The sequence below is a fragment of the Salvelinus namaycush genome, chromosome 5 (genome assembly GCF_016432855.1).
Source record: "Salvelinus namaycush isolate Seneca chromosome 5, SaNama_1.0, whole genome shotgun sequence".
NCBI classification, from domain to species: domain Eukaryota; kingdom Metazoa; phylum Chordata; class Actinopteri; order Salmoniformes; family Salmonidae; genus Salvelinus; species Salvelinus namaycush.
The window spans coordinates 13733132-13751209 of record NC_052311.1 but is presented as its reverse complement, the minus strand read 5'-3'; the positions used below and the strand labels follow the sequence as shown (position 1 = coordinate 13751209).

The following is an 18078-nucleotide window of genomic DNA, read 5'->3' as shown; positions in this document are numbered from 1 at the left end:
AAGAACTGCAGGTTCTAGAGAGGGAGAGAAACATTAGAGAATGTCAGTGGCCCCCAAGAGCTGCAGGTTCTAGAGAGGGAGAGAAACATTAGAGAATGTCAGTGGCCCCCAAGAGCTGCAGGTTCTAGAGAGGGAGAGAAACATTAGAGAATGTCAGTGGCCCCCAAGAGCTGCAGGTTCTAGAGAGGGAGAGAAGCATGAGGGAATGGCTGTGGCCCCTAAGAGCTGCATGTTCTAGAGAGTGAGAGAAGCATGAGGGAACAAGGAAGAGATAATGTAACAAGAGAAGGGGCTTTACAACGTCAAGTGTCAGAAAAATTAAGGGCCGGACTGTGTCACCCATTCACTTCCTGTTTTTCGCTCAAGTCAGCTGCTCTTGTTTTCCCACCTCTCCAAAACTGGGCCATGGATTGGGGGATTTGGGGTTAGGGAGGGGAATAGAGGGGAGAATGAGACTTAGGGGCCAGTTGTAGTCGCAGCACGGTGGTTAATGTGTTTTTTTAACAGGAAGCCAGGCGGGTCTTTGGGACGGGGCCTGGGGGGACCTGGAGGGGCCCGATGCTTTGACAGGGCCCCGGAGAGGAGAGAGGAGAGGCAGCTGCAAAGGGGAGGCCAGAGTTGGGCTGGGGGTGCAACGGTCAATCCTCCCTAAAGAGCTGTGACCTAGGCCGGGCTGCAGTATATCTTTAGCCCACTACCCATATGAAACCACGCACGGGGGGGAGGGATGCGTGAGTTAATTAATGTTGCGACTTCCCAGTTACATTGTCTCAACATTGACAATATTACGGTGTTTGCTGGGAAGACACGACATGAGATCATAATTTGTGCATTAAATGACAACACGTTAAGTGAATCATGGACATTGTTAATCGTTTATGTAGGTTAAATGCAATCGCATGCAAGTCAAACGCAAATAGGCAATATGGTAACATGTTGACCTTCAAGAACAGATTAAAAAGCCACAGGGTTCATGGTCGAACAGTTGTTTAATTCAGGTCAACAAGGACTGCAGTACACAGGTCACTAAAAGGGGAGTGTCAGTGAGCTTTCGGACCAGGAAGTTCTGGTCATTAATTGTGGTCATGGTCCAAGGTATTGGCCTCTGACCCTTTTCCCTAGGATTTCAATGTGTCTGCGTCACATTTGCTGTTCTCTTCATTGATCACCTGACACAGTAATATGGGTGACTCTCCCTCTTTACTGTTCAGAAACCATATACACAAAGCATCTCAGAGTAGGAGTTCTGATCTCATTATGATCTACAAGGCAAAACTGATCCTAGATCAGAGACGCTGGATACATACAGCCCCAGATAAAACGACAGACCTTGGTTCAAATACTATTTGAAAAGTCCCAAAAGCGCAAAACCAGCCCCTCTGGCTGGCCCTGCAGGCAGGCTAGAGAAAACGCTGAAAGTAATTGAATGGTTTCAAACAGTAGGCCTATCTGAACCCAAGACTGCAACTAGGTTTCAGTCAAGACGACTGCTGAACATACACCAGAACATGGACTAAATAAACTAACAGTCAGCACCACGTATACGTCTCAATGATCTCTCCTTCCTCATGAAGTATGCACTTGTTCACTTCCCTTCACTGATTTGAAAGGGATGACTGGTATAAGAAATGTGGTGGAAAATGCCAATAGCCCATGCCTCCAGGAAGTGAGAAAGTGCACACTTCAGGAGAAAGGACTATTATTGGAACAAGGCCCTTCTCTCAGAGATACTGTAAATCTAGTCTCATTCAGACTGCCATCTAGTGGTCTCCTCATCCCTGCACCCCTCTTTCTCAGAACTTTTGTGTTTACACTGTGATTGAGTCCATTTGTTCTGAGCAGCGCTGAAGGTCTGGCAGCAAGGAGCCCTTGATCAACGAGCCTATGTTTGACTAGTATTTCAACACCACGTTGTACTGTTGCTTTGCAGTACTGTGCCGACCCTAACCTGCCCCATACAGTCATTAAGCCCCTTTAGTATATCGTGCATCGAACCATCCAAACCCTTTCGGATTACATTTCCGTGCACCATATGGCACCATATATTCCCAATATAAAGTACTACTTTCTGGTCAAACGTAGTGCACTATATAGGGAATAGGGTGCCATTACGATTGCAACACGTATGCTTTCAGCACCAGCCCAACATTAATCAAGTTGGTCTGAATTCAGGTCTGAATTCAGTTCAACTGATTTAGGTTCAGCGAACCCCTGGAAAGAGGTTTAAAATGGATGCCTTGTGCGATGTTGGTGTCCTTATGGTGAACCTAGCAGGCAGGTAAGTCAATAACTAAGTCATTATCTTGTTTGCAGAGCTGATTGCTCAGCGCTGGAATCTCTTGGCTGATATGAGTTCACATAAGGTTCTGGGTGTGGGTTGGGGAAGGTGGGGTAGCGGTAGAGGTAGCGTTATTTGTAGAGGTAGTGGTATTTGTAGAGTTAGTGGTAGAGGTAGTGGTATTTGTAGAGGTAAAGGTAGTATTATTTGTAGAGTTTGTGGTAGAGGTAGTAACTTCAAACATTGAAGAAATATGTCCTATGTTTACTGGTGGTGTACAGGACTATTGAGGGGACAGGGGAAGATGGTGATTGGTGGATAGGGGTTAGTTGGGGAGTGCTGTGGTGTGTATGTGTGTCTGTGCAAGTGTTCATATGCGAGTGTGTGTGTGTGTGTGTGTGTGTGTGTGTGTGTGTGTGTGAGTGTGACTGACCTTCTCGATGAGCTCATAGCTCTCCTCCAGTTTGAGGGCTCGGTTCTGCAGGGCGGTGGCGGCACGGTGGAACACCTCCAACCATTGCTGATAGGATGACTCACTAATCTCAGCCACAGCAAAGCACAGAGTACGCAGCCCTGAGACACAATGGACATACATCACCTGACGTAAACCCAGAAGGCCTACATAACCTAATAATGACACAACGGGTGTTAACTTATGGCGATTGACATTACTCTGCATTTCTATTAATATTACACAATAAAAAATAAATAAAAAAAGGATTAGAAAACTGCAGAAACTAGAAATATGCTGATTTTAGCACAGGGGATATGTTGATGTAATTCTGCCAACCTCTCACAAGGGGGTAGTATATTCATAGAGGTAAAGCAATGAAAGAAGAAAGGTTTCTGAAGTGTTTGAATAGGTCCTATGTGTGTTAGGTAGCTAGACAGGGGGAGCTGTTCTCTCACTCACCCTCTGTGGCAAACTGCTCCAGGTGTTTCAGAGTGATCTCTTTATACCTGGAGCTGTCGGCCAGACGGTCGTAGACCACCGTGTCCTGTTGAAACAGCACAGTCATCACACATACTGCCTGGACAGCCAGAAAATAACTGCCATGTAAACAATCACCCATGTAAAATCACTGGCTACCAAACACCAGTGAGCTCCAAAATAATATTGGGGCAGTGAATTGTTTGTTGTTTTGCCTCTGTACTCCAGCACTTTGGATCTGAAATGATACAATGACTGAGGTAAAAGTGCAGACGGTCCATTTTAATTTGAGGGTGTTTTCATCCATATCAGGCGAACCGTTTAGAAATTACAGCACCTTTTGTACATAGTCCACCCATTTTAGGGGACCAAAAGTTTTGGGACAAATTCACATATACAGTACCAGTCAAAAATTTGGATACAAATACTCATTCAAGTGTTTCTCTATTTTTATTATTTTATACATCGTAGAATAATAGTGAAGACATAAAAACTATGAAATAAGACATGCGGAATCATGTAGTAACCCAAAAATATATTTACATTTGAGATTCTTCAAAGTAGCCACTCTTTGCCTTGATGAGAGCTTTGAACATTCTTGGCATTCTCTCAACCAGCTTCATGAGGTAGTCACCTGGAATGCTTTTCCAGTCTTGAAGGAGTTCCCACATGAGCATTTGTTGGCTGCTTTTCCTTCACTCCGCGGTCCAACTCATCCCAAACCATTTCAATTGGGTTGAGGTTGGTGATTGTGGAGGCCAGGTCACCTGATGCAGCACTACATCACTCTCGTTCTTGGTCAAATAGCCCTTACACAGCCTGGAGGTGTGTTTTGGGTCGTTGTCCTGTTGAAAAACAAATGATAGTCCCACTAAGTGCGAACCAGAGGGGATGGCGTATCGCTGCAGAATGCTTTGGTAGCCATGCTGGTTAAGTGTGCCTTGTATTCTTAATAAATCACTGATGATGTCACCAGCAAAGCACCCCCAAACATCACACCACCTCCTCCATGCTTCACAGTGGGAACCACACATGCAGAGTTCGCCAACTCTGCATCTCAAAGACACAGCGGTTGGAACCCAAAATCTCAAATTTGGGCTTCTACCGGTCTAATGTCCATTGCTCGTGTTTCTTGGCCCAAGCAAGTCTTCTTATTGGTGTCCTTTAGTAGTTGTTCCTTTGCAGCAATTCGACCATGAAGGCCTGATTCACGCAGTCTCCTCTGAACAGTTGATGTTGAGATTTGTCTTACTTGAACTCTGTGAAGCATTTATTTGGGCTGCAATCTGAGAAGCAGTTAATTGTCAATTCCTGCGGCTGGTAACTCTAATGAACTCTGGGTCTTCCTTTCCTGTGGCGGTCCTCATGAGAACCAGTTTCATCATAGCGCTTGATGGTTTTTGCGACTGCACTTGAAGAAACTTTCAAAGTTCTTGAAATTCTCCGGATTGACTGACCTTCTTGTCGTAAAGTAATAATAGACTGTCGTTTCTCTTTGCTTATTTGAGCTGTCTTGCCATAATATGGACTTGGTATTTTACCAAATAGGGCTATCTTCTGTATACCAACCCTACCTTGTCAAAACACAAGTGATTTGCTCAAACGCATTTAAGTAATTCCACAAATTAACTTTCAACAAGGCACACCTGTTAATTGAAATGCATTCCAGGTGACTACCTCATGAAGTTGGTTGAGAGAATGCCAAGAGTGTGCATAGCTGTCATCAAGGAAAAGGGTGGCTACTTTGAAGAATCTAAAATCTAAAATATATTTTGATTTGTTTAACACTTTTTTGGTTACTACAGGATTCCCTATGTTTTATTTCATAGTTTTGATGTCTTCACTATTATTCTACAATGTAGAAAATAGTCAAAATAAAGACCCTGGAATGACTAGGTGTCCAAACTTTTGACTGGTACTGTATGTGTGTGTTAAAGTAGAGTCAAAAGTTTAGTATTTGGTCCAATGTTCATAACATTCAATGATTACATCAAGCTTGTTACTTTACAAACTTGTTGGATGCATTTGCTGTTTGTTTTGGATGTGTTTTTCATTATTTTGTGCCCAATAGAAATGAATGGTAAATAATGTGTGCTATTTTGGAATAACTTTCGATTAATGTGGATGCTACCATGATTAATGATAATCCTGAATGAATCGTTAATAATGATTAGTGAGTTAGACGCACAAATACCATACCCCCAAGACATGCTAACCTCTCACCATTACAATAACAGGGGAGGCTAGCATTTGTTTTGGGGGGGGGGGGGGGGGGGTGTATGATTGTGCATCTGTAACTTTCCCATAGAGTCAAAACAATAAAAAATGTGTCACCGTCTCAACACTTTTGGAGCTCACCGTCTATGAATACGTTCATGAATATATGTACGGTACGTCTATACCGAACACCTAATAGTTAGACAGCAATTAAACAACTGCAGTACTTTTTCTATAGAAATTTGAAAGGGAGAGGAATTTCATTTTTTTTCTTGTGTGTGCAAATCAATAATAAAAATAGGAGAACCAGTGTAATAAATAATATGTCTAATAATGTGTGATCTTGATATTAGATCTTTGGTCTGTTACAGGAAGAATTGTTTATGTCGGAATAGAAGCAATAAGAGAAGCATTTGACAACAGCGCTGTACTATGGTAATGGTCTGTCACATGTGTTGCCATGGAGAGGGAAAGAGAAAGCAGAGCATGAGAGCATGCAAGAGAGCGGGCAAGAGAGAAAGAGCTAGCGAGAAAGCGAGAGAGAAAGTGAGAGCGAGAGGGAGAGAGACACTCACAGCTCCTTTGCAGTAGAGGCGGATCTTGCCAGATGGAGTACGCATGATGACTGACATCCTCTTCCTAGTACTGAGAGACAGAAAATCATCACAATGTTAAAGCTACAGTACGACAGAACATGATCACCTCCTGTAACTAGCAGAGTCAGAACATAACACCTCCTGTAACTAGCAGAGACAGAACATAACATCTCCTGTAACTAGCAGAGACAGAACATGATCACCTCCTGTAGCTAGCAGAGTCAGAACATAACACCTCCTGTACCTAGCAGAGACAGAACATGATCACCTCCTGTAACTAGCAGAGTCAGAACATAACACTTCCTGTAACTAGCAGAGACAAAACATGATCACCTCCTGTAACTAGCAGAGTCAAAACATGATCACCTCCTGTAGCTAGCAGAGTCAGAACATAACACCTCCTGTACCTAGCAGAGACAGAACATGATCACCTCCTGTAACTAGCAGAGTCAGAACATAACACCTCCTGTAACTAGCAGAGACAAAACATGATCACCTCCTGTACCTAGCAGAGACAGAACATAACACCTCCTGTAACTAGCAGAGACAGAACATAACACCTCCTGTAACTAGCAGTCAGAACATAACACCTCCTGTAACTAGCAGAGTCAGAACATAACACATCCTGTACCTAGCAGAGACAGAACATGATCACCTCCTGTAACTAGCAGAGACAAAACATGATCACCTCCTGTAACTAGCAGAGACAAAACATGATCACCTCCTGTAACTAGCAGAGACAAAACATGATCACCTCCTGTAACTAGCAGAGACAAAACATTATCACCTCCTGTAACTAGCAGAGACAAAACATGATCACCTCCTGTAACTAGCAGAGACAAAACATGATTACCTCCTGTACCTAGCAGAGACAGAACATAACACCTCCTGTAACTAGCAGAGACAGAACATAACACCTTCTGTAACTAGCAGAGTCAGAACATAACACCTCCTGTAACTAGCAGAGTCAGAACATAACACATCCTGTACCTAGCAGAGACAGAACATGATCACCTCCTGTAACTAGCAGAGTCAGAACATAACACCTCCTGTAACTAGCAGAGACAAAACATGATCACCTCCTGTAACTAGCAGAGACAAAACATGATCACCTCCTGCAACTAGCAGAGTCAGAACATGATCACCTACTGTAACTAGCATAGACAGAACATTATCACCTCCTGTAACTAGCAGAGTCAGAACATAACACCTCCTGTAACTAGCAGAGACAAAACATGATCACCTCCTGTAACTAGCAGAGACAAAACATGATCACCTCCTGTAACTAGCAAAGTCAGAACATGATCGCCTACTGTAACTAGCATAGACAGAACATTATCGCCTACTGTAACTAGCATAGACAGAACATGATCGCCTACTGTAACTAGCATAGACATTATCGCCTACTGTAACTAGCATAGACAGAACATGATCGCCTACTGTAACTAGCATAGACATGATCGCCTACTGTAACTAGCATAGACAGAACATGATCGCCTACTGTAACTAGCATAGACAGAACATGATCGCCTACTGTAACTAGCATAGACAGAACATGATCGCCTACTGTAACTAGCATAGACATGATCGCCTACTGTAACTAGCATAGACATGATCGCCTACTGTAACTAGCATAGACAGAACATAACACCTCCTGTAACTAGCAGAGACAGAACATATCACCTCCTGTAACTAGCAGAGTCAGAACATAACACCTCCTGTAACTAGCAGAGACAAAACATGATCACCTCCTGTAACTAGCAGAGACAAAACATGATCACCTCCTGTAACTAGCAAAGTCAGAACATGATCGCCTACTGTAACTAGCAGAGACATTATCGCCTACTGTAACTAGCATAGACAGAACATGATCGCCTACTGTAACTAGCATAGACAGAACATGATCGCCTACTGTAACTAGCATAGACAGAACATGATCGCCTACTGTAACTAGCATAGACATGATCGCCTACTGTAACTAGCATAGACAGAACATGATCGCCTACTGTAACTAGCATAGACATGATCGCCTACTGTAACTAGCATAGACAGAACATGATCGCCTACTGTAACTAGCATAGACAGAACATGATCACCTCCTGTAACTAGCATAGACAGAACATGATCGCCTACTGTAACTAGCATAGACATTATCGCCTACTGTAACTAGCATAGACATGATCGCCTACTGTAACTAGCATAGACAGAACATGATCGCCTACTGTAACTAGCATAGACAGAACATGATCACCTCCTGTAACTAGCATAGACAGAACATGATCGCCTACTGTAACTAGCATAGACAGAACATGATCGCCTACTCTAACTAGCATAGACAGAACATGATCGCCTACTGTAACTAGCATAGACAGAACATGATCACCTCCTGTAACTAGCATAGACAGAACATGATCGCCTACTGTAACTAGCATAGACAGAACATGATCACCTCCTGTAACTAGCAGAGACAGAACATGATCGCCTACTGTAACTAGCAGAGACAGAACATGATCGCCTACTGTAACTAGCATAGACAGAACATGATCGCCTACTGTAACTAGCATAGACAGAACATGATCACCTCCTGTAACTAGCATAGACAGAACATGATCGCCTACTGTAACTAGCATAGACAGAACATGATCGCCTACTGTAACTAGCATAGACAGAACATGATCGCCTACTGTAACTAGCATAGACATTATCGCCTACTGTAACTAGCATAGACATGATCGCCTACTGTAACTAGCATAGACAGAACATGATCGCCTACTGTAACTAGCATAGACATTATCGCCTACTGTAACTAGCATAGACAGAACATGATCGCCTACTGTAACTAGCATAGACAGAACATGATCGCCTACTGTAACTAGCATAACGAGAACATTATCGCCTACTGTAACTCGCAGAGACAGAACATTATCACTTACTGTAACTAGCAGAGACAGAACATTATCGCCTACTGTAACTAGCATAGAGAACATTATCGCCTACTGTAACTAGCAGAGACAGAACATTATCGCCTACTGTAACTAGCATAGACAGAACATTATCGCCTACTGTAACTAGCATAGACAGAACATTATCACCTACTGTAACTAGCATAGACAGAACATTATCACCTACTGTAACTAGCATAGGGAGAACATTATCGCCTACTGTAACTAGCAGAGACACATGGTTTATGAAGTGATACGCAAAACAATAGAATGTTATATATATGGGGGATACAACCATCCCAGCTCTGCAGATTTTGCTGCGAAAAGACCGAATCAATAGATCATTTGTTTTGGTACCGTCCATATGTATCTTATTTTTGGTCGCAAGTCCAGGAATGTTTGAAGAAGTGCAATATTTACCTGGGGCTAACGCTACAGATAGCACTACTGGGTGATTTGAAAAGTCATCGTCAATTGATCAATAATATAACAATACTTTTAGCAAAAATTGTGATCTTTAATTTACAATCTATAGAAACTATGAGAATAAAAAGGTTCAGAACTTTCATGAAACATCACTGTAGAAAAATATATGTCAAATAGAAATTCAAAAATGGATGGTGTCAAGAGATAGATGGGAGGGGTTGAGTGGAACTGAAAGGTGATAAACAAGATAACTAATGTAAAATATACTGTGTCTAAAATGTATATAGGTTCGGAACTTTTGTGAAACAGCACAGTTAAAAATATATGGCAAAATAGAAACCAAACTGGATGGTCGACAGAGATAGATGGGAGGGGTTGATGGTAGCTAAAGGATGGGATTAAAAACAAACAAAAGATAACTATGGTAAAATACATTGTGTCTGTAAAATTAATAAAGTATGTATATAAACTGGAAGAAGAAGCATAAGTGTTGTTGTCCCTTAATTTACTCCAATTATGTGAGGCGTGGTAGGGTTAGGGAAAAATAAAAGGGAAATATATTTTTTTAAATGTTAATAATGATTTAAAAAATAACTATTATCCCCTACTGTAAACAGCAGAGAGAACATTATTCCCTACTGTAACTAGCAGAGACAGAACATTTGTGAAAGTAAAATATATCACACCGCTAAATTCACAAAATTAAAACAAGTAAATCTAGAATATATGCCAGGGTGGTCGCATAAAAATGTGTCTACTGTAAAATGTGTGGCAAGGTTGTTGCATAGCCAACATGGTGTCATTAATTACCACCATCAGCCTCCTGTATTTTAGTGGCACCTCACCACCTGCATGCCACTTTGACCGAGGCACAGTACCGGACCATGTTTAAACATCTATAACACGTGTCAAACTCATGCAGGTTTTCACTCCTCCTTTGTACATGATCGATCAAATAAGGTCACTGATTAGTATGGAACTCCCCCTCGTGTGGTTGTCGAGGTCTTAATTGAAAGGTAAAACTAAAAGCCAGCAGACACTCAGCCATCTGTGGAATGAGTTTGACACCCCTGCTCTAAATGAAGATATCTGCAGTTCATTTAGAAGTAGAACCAACAGATTCAGAGGGAACTTTAAGAGTGGATGGAATGAAATGAAGCCGTACCTGGTGAACTCTAGAACATGGAGCAGTTCATACTTCTCCTCGGCTCCAAGCTGAGAACAAAACAACAGACAGAGACAGTCAGTCAGTCATTAAACTAAGTCATTGACTCGAAACTAGCCTTCCTTTATCACGTTTCACTATGAAAGTAACCCAACGCTCCATTTTTGACCCTTGTCTAATCTTAATTGAACTAAATAGTACTCAGTCAGCCCGCCCCACTCGGATGTGGAGAGTAAGAAAATGTAATGAATTTCCTTATAATTGTCAAGACCACCAGGTACAATTGCCGATGATTACATGTGCGTCAAGGGGCTTTCGCAGGCCTAATAAAAGTTGAGGACCTAGACAAATGTCTTGAAAATGTCGTACTCTGGAGAAAAATTTGAAGAGGGCTTAGGCTTCCGTGCCGGTCTACCTCCTCCCTAAGTGCAATCATCAGGTTAGCCAATTACAGGAAACAAAGTGCCCTTAGGTTAGAGGGGGACGCGTTCACAGATGCAATCGCGTACCCGTAATCTAATTGAGTAATTTAGAAGAGTCGTTATTTTCCATGACATGGCCTGTGCTCTAGCTACATCCTCCATGAAAGGACATGGATCCAAATAGTAGGATAATTATTTTTCCCCCTCCAAATAAACTTTAGCCGAGTTTGATTGAACTTGCCAATGCAATGGTCCCAGAAGTACCAACCCCACCCATCTGTCACTCCAGGCAGGCGCAGTCAAACGCTCAAAGCAGCGCTCTATGTATTGCATTCTGTGTATTATAGTGCATTGATTGTGTAATTTTTATGCTGATCTCACAAAATTAATTTCCATGTATATAACTGTATATAGCCTCATTACTGTTATTTGTGTTACTTTTTACTTTATTTAGTAAATATTTTCTTAACTATTTTCTTAACTACATTGTTGGTTAAGGGCTTGTAAGTAAGCATTTTACGGTAAGGTCTACACCGGTTGTATTCAGCACGTGACAAATAAAATTTGATTTGATTTGTAAATGGACAAAAAAGAATGCATCGTAAGTACTTGAAAGAAAACAAATCCTACTTGAACCCAGGTCTGCTCCACCGTACATTGGTCCGATCCTCAAGTATTTCCCGTCTCTCACAAAGGATGCATCCCAAACGGCACTCATTTCCCTTTATAGTGCACTGTTTTTGACCAGGGCCCATAGGGGTACAGTCAAAAGCAGTGCACTATAAAGTGAATAGAGTGCCAAATGTTGAGATGAAGCCTCAAGACATTTAATCAGACAGAGGCCTCAAAGTGCTGAGTGATTGTCATAGCGACAAGCTCCTTGATGATATTTTACAGTGAGAGAGAGCACTTGTCTGAGCTCTGAGGGACAATAGAGGTGTTCTGTGTTTACACAAAAAGTACAGCGTCTGTCCCTGTGGTGGCTAAACAAAGGCTTTCATTCCCAGTGTATAGTGGAAAAAAATAAGCCTAATTATTGTGTTGTATACGGGATGCTGAGCTATTTCTCCATTGAAACATTTTGCAATGCTATTTCTACCAGGGATGGGCATTTGAAATTATTTCACTATTCGAATAATATACACCTTCAAATTAGTGGATTCGGCTATTTCAGCCACACCCGTTGCGTACAGGTGTATAAAATTGAGCACACAGCCATGCAATCTCCATAGACAAACATTGGCAGTAGAATGGTCTTACTGAAGAGCTCAGTGACCTTTAACATGGCACCGTCATAGGATGTCACCTTTCCAACAAGTCAGTTCGGCACATTTCTGCCCTGCTAGAGCTGCCCCAGTCAACTTTAAGTGCTGTTATTGTAATGAGGAAACGTCTAGGAGCAACAATGGCTCAGTCGCGAAGTGGTAGGCCACACAAGCTCACAGAACGGGACCGCCGAGTGCTGAAGCGCGTAGCGTGTAAAAATCGTCTGTCCTCTGTTGCAAAACTCACTACCGAGTTCCAAACTGCCTCTGGAAGCAACATCAGCACAAGAACTGTTCTTCGGGAGCTTCATGAAATGCGTCTCCATGGCCAAGCAGCCCCCCAAGCCTAAGATCACCACGCGCAATGCCAAGCATCGGCTGGGGTTGTGTAAAGCTTGCCACCATTGGAGCAGTAGAAATGCGTTCTCTTAATCTGTGTTTGGCGGATGCCAGGAGAACGCTACCTTCCCAATTCATAGTGTCAACTGTAAAGTTTGGTGGAGGAGGAATAATGGTCTGCGGGTGTTTTTCATGGTTCCGGCTAGGCCCGTTAGCTTCAGTGAAGGGAAATCTTCACGCTACATCACACAATGATATTCTAGACGATTCGGTGCTTCCAACTTTGTGGCAACAGTTTGGGGAAGGTCCTTTCCTGTTTCAGCATGAAAAATCCCCTGTGCACAAAGCGAGGTCCATACAGAAATGGTTTGTCGAGATCGTTGTGGAAGAACTTGACTGGCCTATTTATCATACCATCTGCTAGGGCCAGTCTTGACTGCATCAAATCGTTGTAAAGAAGCTAGCAAGCTACAGTAGCCAGCTAAGTTAGCCAGCTAGCTAGCTTAAGTAGCAAGTCTAACTATTTCGCTGCACTCCCCACACTGGTCTACAACAAATCCATTTTATGAAACAGCCTACCTGTTGGTTGATCATTGTAGCCTACTCCTTCTCATTAAGCCAACTTAATTCCGTAATTTTATTTCCATTTTGCATTGATTAGAATCTCCCACTTTACATGGAGTGTTTGACTGTAGCGTGGCTTTGATTGGACAGTAACAACAAGGTAAACGTGTGAAACGTGTGTAGGCTATTGATGCTTTTTTTATATTATTATTATTATTTATTTTTTTAAATGGGGCACAGCGTCATGAAACTGTTGTTTTACTAAAATGTCAAATGTAATGGTCTATCCTTGTAGGCTATGTAGCAATGTCACATGGATCATTTTAGACAAAGCCTTTTCATTGTTAAAACAGGCCGAACAATCAGAGCACTTTATTACTAGAACGCTCTGCACACAATGACCGTAGCCTTTCAGTACTGGGCAATGTTTGGCAGGTCTACCTCAAAACGTTTGCACACAAGAGGTACTGTAGATGGGTGAGTTACCACCTTACAATGTATAGAGCTTTAAGAGCTACAGAACAGCAGTGAAAGGCACAATAGCATTGTGTTCATTTTCATTATCAGACTTTATTTTGTTAATACCATAGAAATAGAATCACTAGAATAAGATGTATATGTATTCTGCTGCATCTACTCACCGCTTGAATGATGACACTGTCTGGGGTTCTACCGGAGAACACAAAGCCCAGGTTCGCCGCTGCCCTCACCAGAGCCCCTTCGTCTGTATAACCAGAGGAGAGCCCAGGTTAGGGTTGGAGATGAGAGGTGCACCAGAACAGCAACACAAGTATCACCGAGACATGCGATGACCAAGACAGTTGGGGTCTAACTAAGCACTTGGAAGAATTTTGTTCTAGACCTCAAAAATGATCATACAGTTGTTTATAAATGAGTGCTACAACCACTATTTGTACATACGGAAAGTATTCGGATCGCTTCCCTTTTTCCACATTGTTACATTAAAGCCTAATTCTAAAATTGATTAAATTATTTTCCCCCTCATCAATCTACACACAAATCAGCCATAATGACATAGCTGAATGCCAAGAGTGTGCAAAGCTGTCAAGGCAAATGGTGGCTACTTTGAAGAACCTCAAATATAAAATATATTTTGATTTGTTTAACACTTATTTGGTTACTACATGATTCCATATGTGTTATTTCATAGCTTTGATGTCTTCACTATTATTCTACAATGTAGAAAATAGTAAAAATAAAGAAAACCCTTGAAATGAGTAGGTGTGTCCAAACTGCGCGCACACACACACACTATGTTATATTGTATTATACAGGGCGCATTTGGAAAAGAGACTTCGGTCTCAATGTCTTCCCTGTCAAAATAAAGCTTAAATAAAATAGTGACATTCTATCCATTCATCACATCTCCTCTTTTTGTCTGGATCACAAGGAAACAAGGCCAGAGTGGGGAATGAACTCTTAATTATTAAGTGGATAGGTTCTGCAGATTCACTGAGGTAAGCGCCACTTTAAATATTTCAGATGAACAAGCTCTACTTAGGGGGGGGGGGGGGGGGGGGGGGGGGGGGACGACGACACACAACCCTGGCTGATCAAATGAGGATGATGATTCAGAGGACCTTGTATTTCTCTGGGCCGTGTTCATCAGTGTGTAACGTTTCAAAATGTGGACTAGTCATGGTAGTGCCTAAATATTTTGGTCCATTTTCTTCCGTTTGGTGCCTGTTGAACCACTTCAAAACATCTAGCCTTGGTGCCTGTTGAACACGACCCTGCTCTCTACCACTACAAAACATCTAGCCTTGGTGCCTGTTTAACACGACCCTGCTCTCTACCACTACAGAACATCTAGCCTTGTTGGCTCAAAGCATATAATGTCAGATTGACCTTGTATATAATAATAGAGAATACTTAGGGTTAACGTGCATCCTTTTGTATTGTTCAGATGTCTGTTCCACTCCTGCACAACGAAATTGCTGTCTTTTGTATACTGGTCACATCCCAGTTTGTGTCACTCCCATCTTCAATAAGGTATTGATGTCATTAGTTGATATCAATGAGATGGTGTTGTCATATGTCCGCAGACGATACTGAGAGGTTTGAGGGGCTTGGCAAACAATGAGACTTAGGAACACAGGAAATTGAGGCATGACAATATAAGTGGTCGCCTAGAGACAGCCATTTATTCAACGTCAACTGGAGATCCTTTGCTTCTGTATTCTTATATTTGATTGGTAGATTGACTGACAGACGTTTGGTGACTGACCTGGCGGTTCAAGCTATCATAAGGCTGTTAAAAAGGCTGTTAAGAGCGGTTGTAAGACTGTTACAGTGCAGTGCTGTGAGGTCAGGACTGGTGGGCCGTACCTGGTGAGGCAGCCTGGTAGACGATCGTATCGTCAGTGCGCTCGGGGACAGCCGTGTGACAGATGGCCAACATGGTCATGAAGTCCAGGATGACAGGAGCTGTGGGCTGCAGAGGGACAGGGAGGGAGGGGAAGAGAGTGAAAGAGGTGGGGAGGGAGAGTGAGGGGAACAGGGAGAATGAGAAAGGGGAGGGAGCGAAAGAGGGAGAGAGTGAGGAAACATCATTAGAGAGCATGCCTAATTACTACTGGTAAATGACGACCAGACACCTGCAAATAATAGCCTATATTGACCGACTGATGATCAAACTGAATAAGACGCTGGAAATCTCTCTTGCCTATATCTGTAATTTCTTTATTGCTAATAACTCTACCCTCAAAGGACTTGTCGGTCCCAGGCGATGATGACAAGTATAAACATTAAACTGCTTCGTCATATCTTCTGTTCCTTCAAGAGCATATGTAGTAGCGTACGTTGAGTTCATGAGATGTTGCACAGTGCTGGGTTAGGAGTAGAGCTGCATCCCAAATTTACATGTTAGTCATTTAGTAGACACTCTTATCCAGAGCGCCTTACAGTAATGAGTGCCTTTATCTACATACTTTTTTCCCGTACTGGTCCCCTGTGGGAATCAAACCCACAACCCTGGCGTTGCAAGCACCATGCTCTACCAACTGAGCTACACGGGACAGAGCCAAATGGCACCCTATTCCTTACATAGAGCACTACTTACAAAAACAGGAATAGGGTGCCATTTGGTATGCAGCCAGGGTTAAGGCAGAGGGAGTGGTGGAGCTGGAGGGCTGGTTGATGCTACTGGGGCTGGTTGATGCTACTGAGGCTCCGATCTGGGCTGAGATTGAATGAACACCAGCCCAGTGTCAGTGACCTCAGTTGGGCCAAGAATGACAACAAAACCCCAAAGCAACAGCATGGATCTACAGTAGGGTGTAGTTAGTCAACAGCATGGATCTGCAGTAGGGTAGGGTTAGTAAACAGCATGGATCTACAGTAGGGTGTAGTTAGTCAACAGCATGGATCTGCAGTAAGGTGTAGTTAGTCAACAGCATGGATCTACAGTAAGGTGTAGTTAGTCAACAGCATGGATCTGCAGTAGGGTGTAGTTAGTCAACAGCATGGATCTGCAGTAGGGTGTAGTTAGTCAACAGCGTGGATCTGCAGTAGGGTGTAGTTAGTCAACAGCATGGATCTGCAGTAAGGTGTAGTTAGTCAACAGCGTGGATCTGCAGTAGGGTGTAGTTAGTCAACAGCATGGATCTGCAGTAAGGTGTAGTTAGTCAACAGCATGGATCTGCAGTAGGGTGTAGTTAGTCAACAGCGTGGATCTGCAGTAGGGTAGGGATAGTCAACAGCATGGATCTGCAGTAGGGTGTAGTTAGTCAACAGCATGGATCTGCAGTAGGGTAGGGATAGTAAACAGCATGGATCTGCAGTAGGGTGTAGTTAGTCAACAGCATGGATCTGCAGTAGGTTAGGGTTAGTCAACAGCATGGATCTGCAGTAGGGTGTAGTTAGTCAACAGCATGGATCTGCAGTAGGGTGTAGTTAGTCAACAGCATGGATCTGCAGTAGGGTGTAGTTAGTCAACAGCATGGATCTGCAGTAGGTTAGGGTTAGTCAACAGCATGGATCTGCAGTAGGGTGTAGTTAGTCAACAGCATGGATCTGCAGTAGGGTAGGGATAGTCAACAGCATAGGGTGTGGTTAGTTTACTGGCTTCCAGTAGAGTATACTGTACATATTCAGAATATATGGAAAACAGGTATTGGTACTGACCCTGTATATAGCTTACTACAGGTTCTTATTTTATATACACAGTAAATTCGGAAAGTATTCAGACCCCTCAACTTTTCCCACATTTTATGTTATGCTACAGACTTATTCTAAAATTAATTTAAAAAATGTTTTTCAATCAGTCTACACACAATACCCAATAATAACAAAGCAAACACAGTTTTGAGTCTTCTTGGGTATGACTCTACAAGCTTGGCACACCTTTCTTTGGGAAGTTTCTCCAATTCTTCTCCGCAGATTCTCTCAAGCTCTGTCAGGTTGCTATTTTCAGGTCTCTCCAGAGATGTTCAATCAGGTTCAAGTCCGGGTTCTAGCTGGACAACTCAAAGACATACAGAGACTTGTCCCGAAACCACTCTTGCATTATCTTGGCTGTGTGCTTAGGGTCATTGTCCTGTTGGAAGGTGAATCTTCACCCCAGTCTGAGGTCCTGAGTGCTCTGGAGCATATTTCTTTTTAAATCAAGGATCTCTGGACTTCGCTCCATTAATCTGTCCCTCGATCCTAACTAGTCTCCCAGTCTCTGCCGCTGAAAAACATCCCCACAGCAGGATGCTGCCACCATGCTTCACCGTAGGGATGGTGCCAGGTTTCCTCCAGATGTGATGCTTGGCATTCCGGCCAGAGTTGAATCTTGGTTTCATCAGACCAGAGAATCTTGTTTGTCATGGTCTGAGAGTCTTTTATGTGCCTTTTGGCAAACTTCAAGCGGGCTGTCATGTACCTTTTACTGAGGAGTGGCTTCCGTCTGGCCACACCATAAAGGCCT

At 42.7% G+C, this 18078-nt stretch overlaps 1 protein-coding gene across 1 annotated transcript in view; it reads right to left on the bottom strand.

Annotated features, from left to right (window-relative positions):
- LOC120047984 (probable phospholipid-transporting ATPase IA) overlaps nt 1-18078 on the bottom strand; it is a 99743-nt gene that overhangs the window by 58678 nt on the left and 22987 nt on the right. Inside the window, exons 3-8 of the mRNA XM_038993629.1 lie at nt 15495-15600; nt 13787-13869; nt 10556-10605; nt 6002-6071; nt 3192-3276; nt 2712-2851 (exon numbers count right to left, since the gene is read on the bottom strand). Of these exons, the coding sequence (XP_038849557.1) occupies nt 2712-2851; nt 3192-3276; nt 6002-6071; nt 10556-10605; nt 13787-13869; nt 15495-15600 (534 nt within the window). The remainder of the gene's footprint in view (nt 1-2711; nt 2852-3191; nt 3277-6001; nt 6072-10555; nt 10606-13786; nt 13870-15494; nt 15601-18078) is intronic.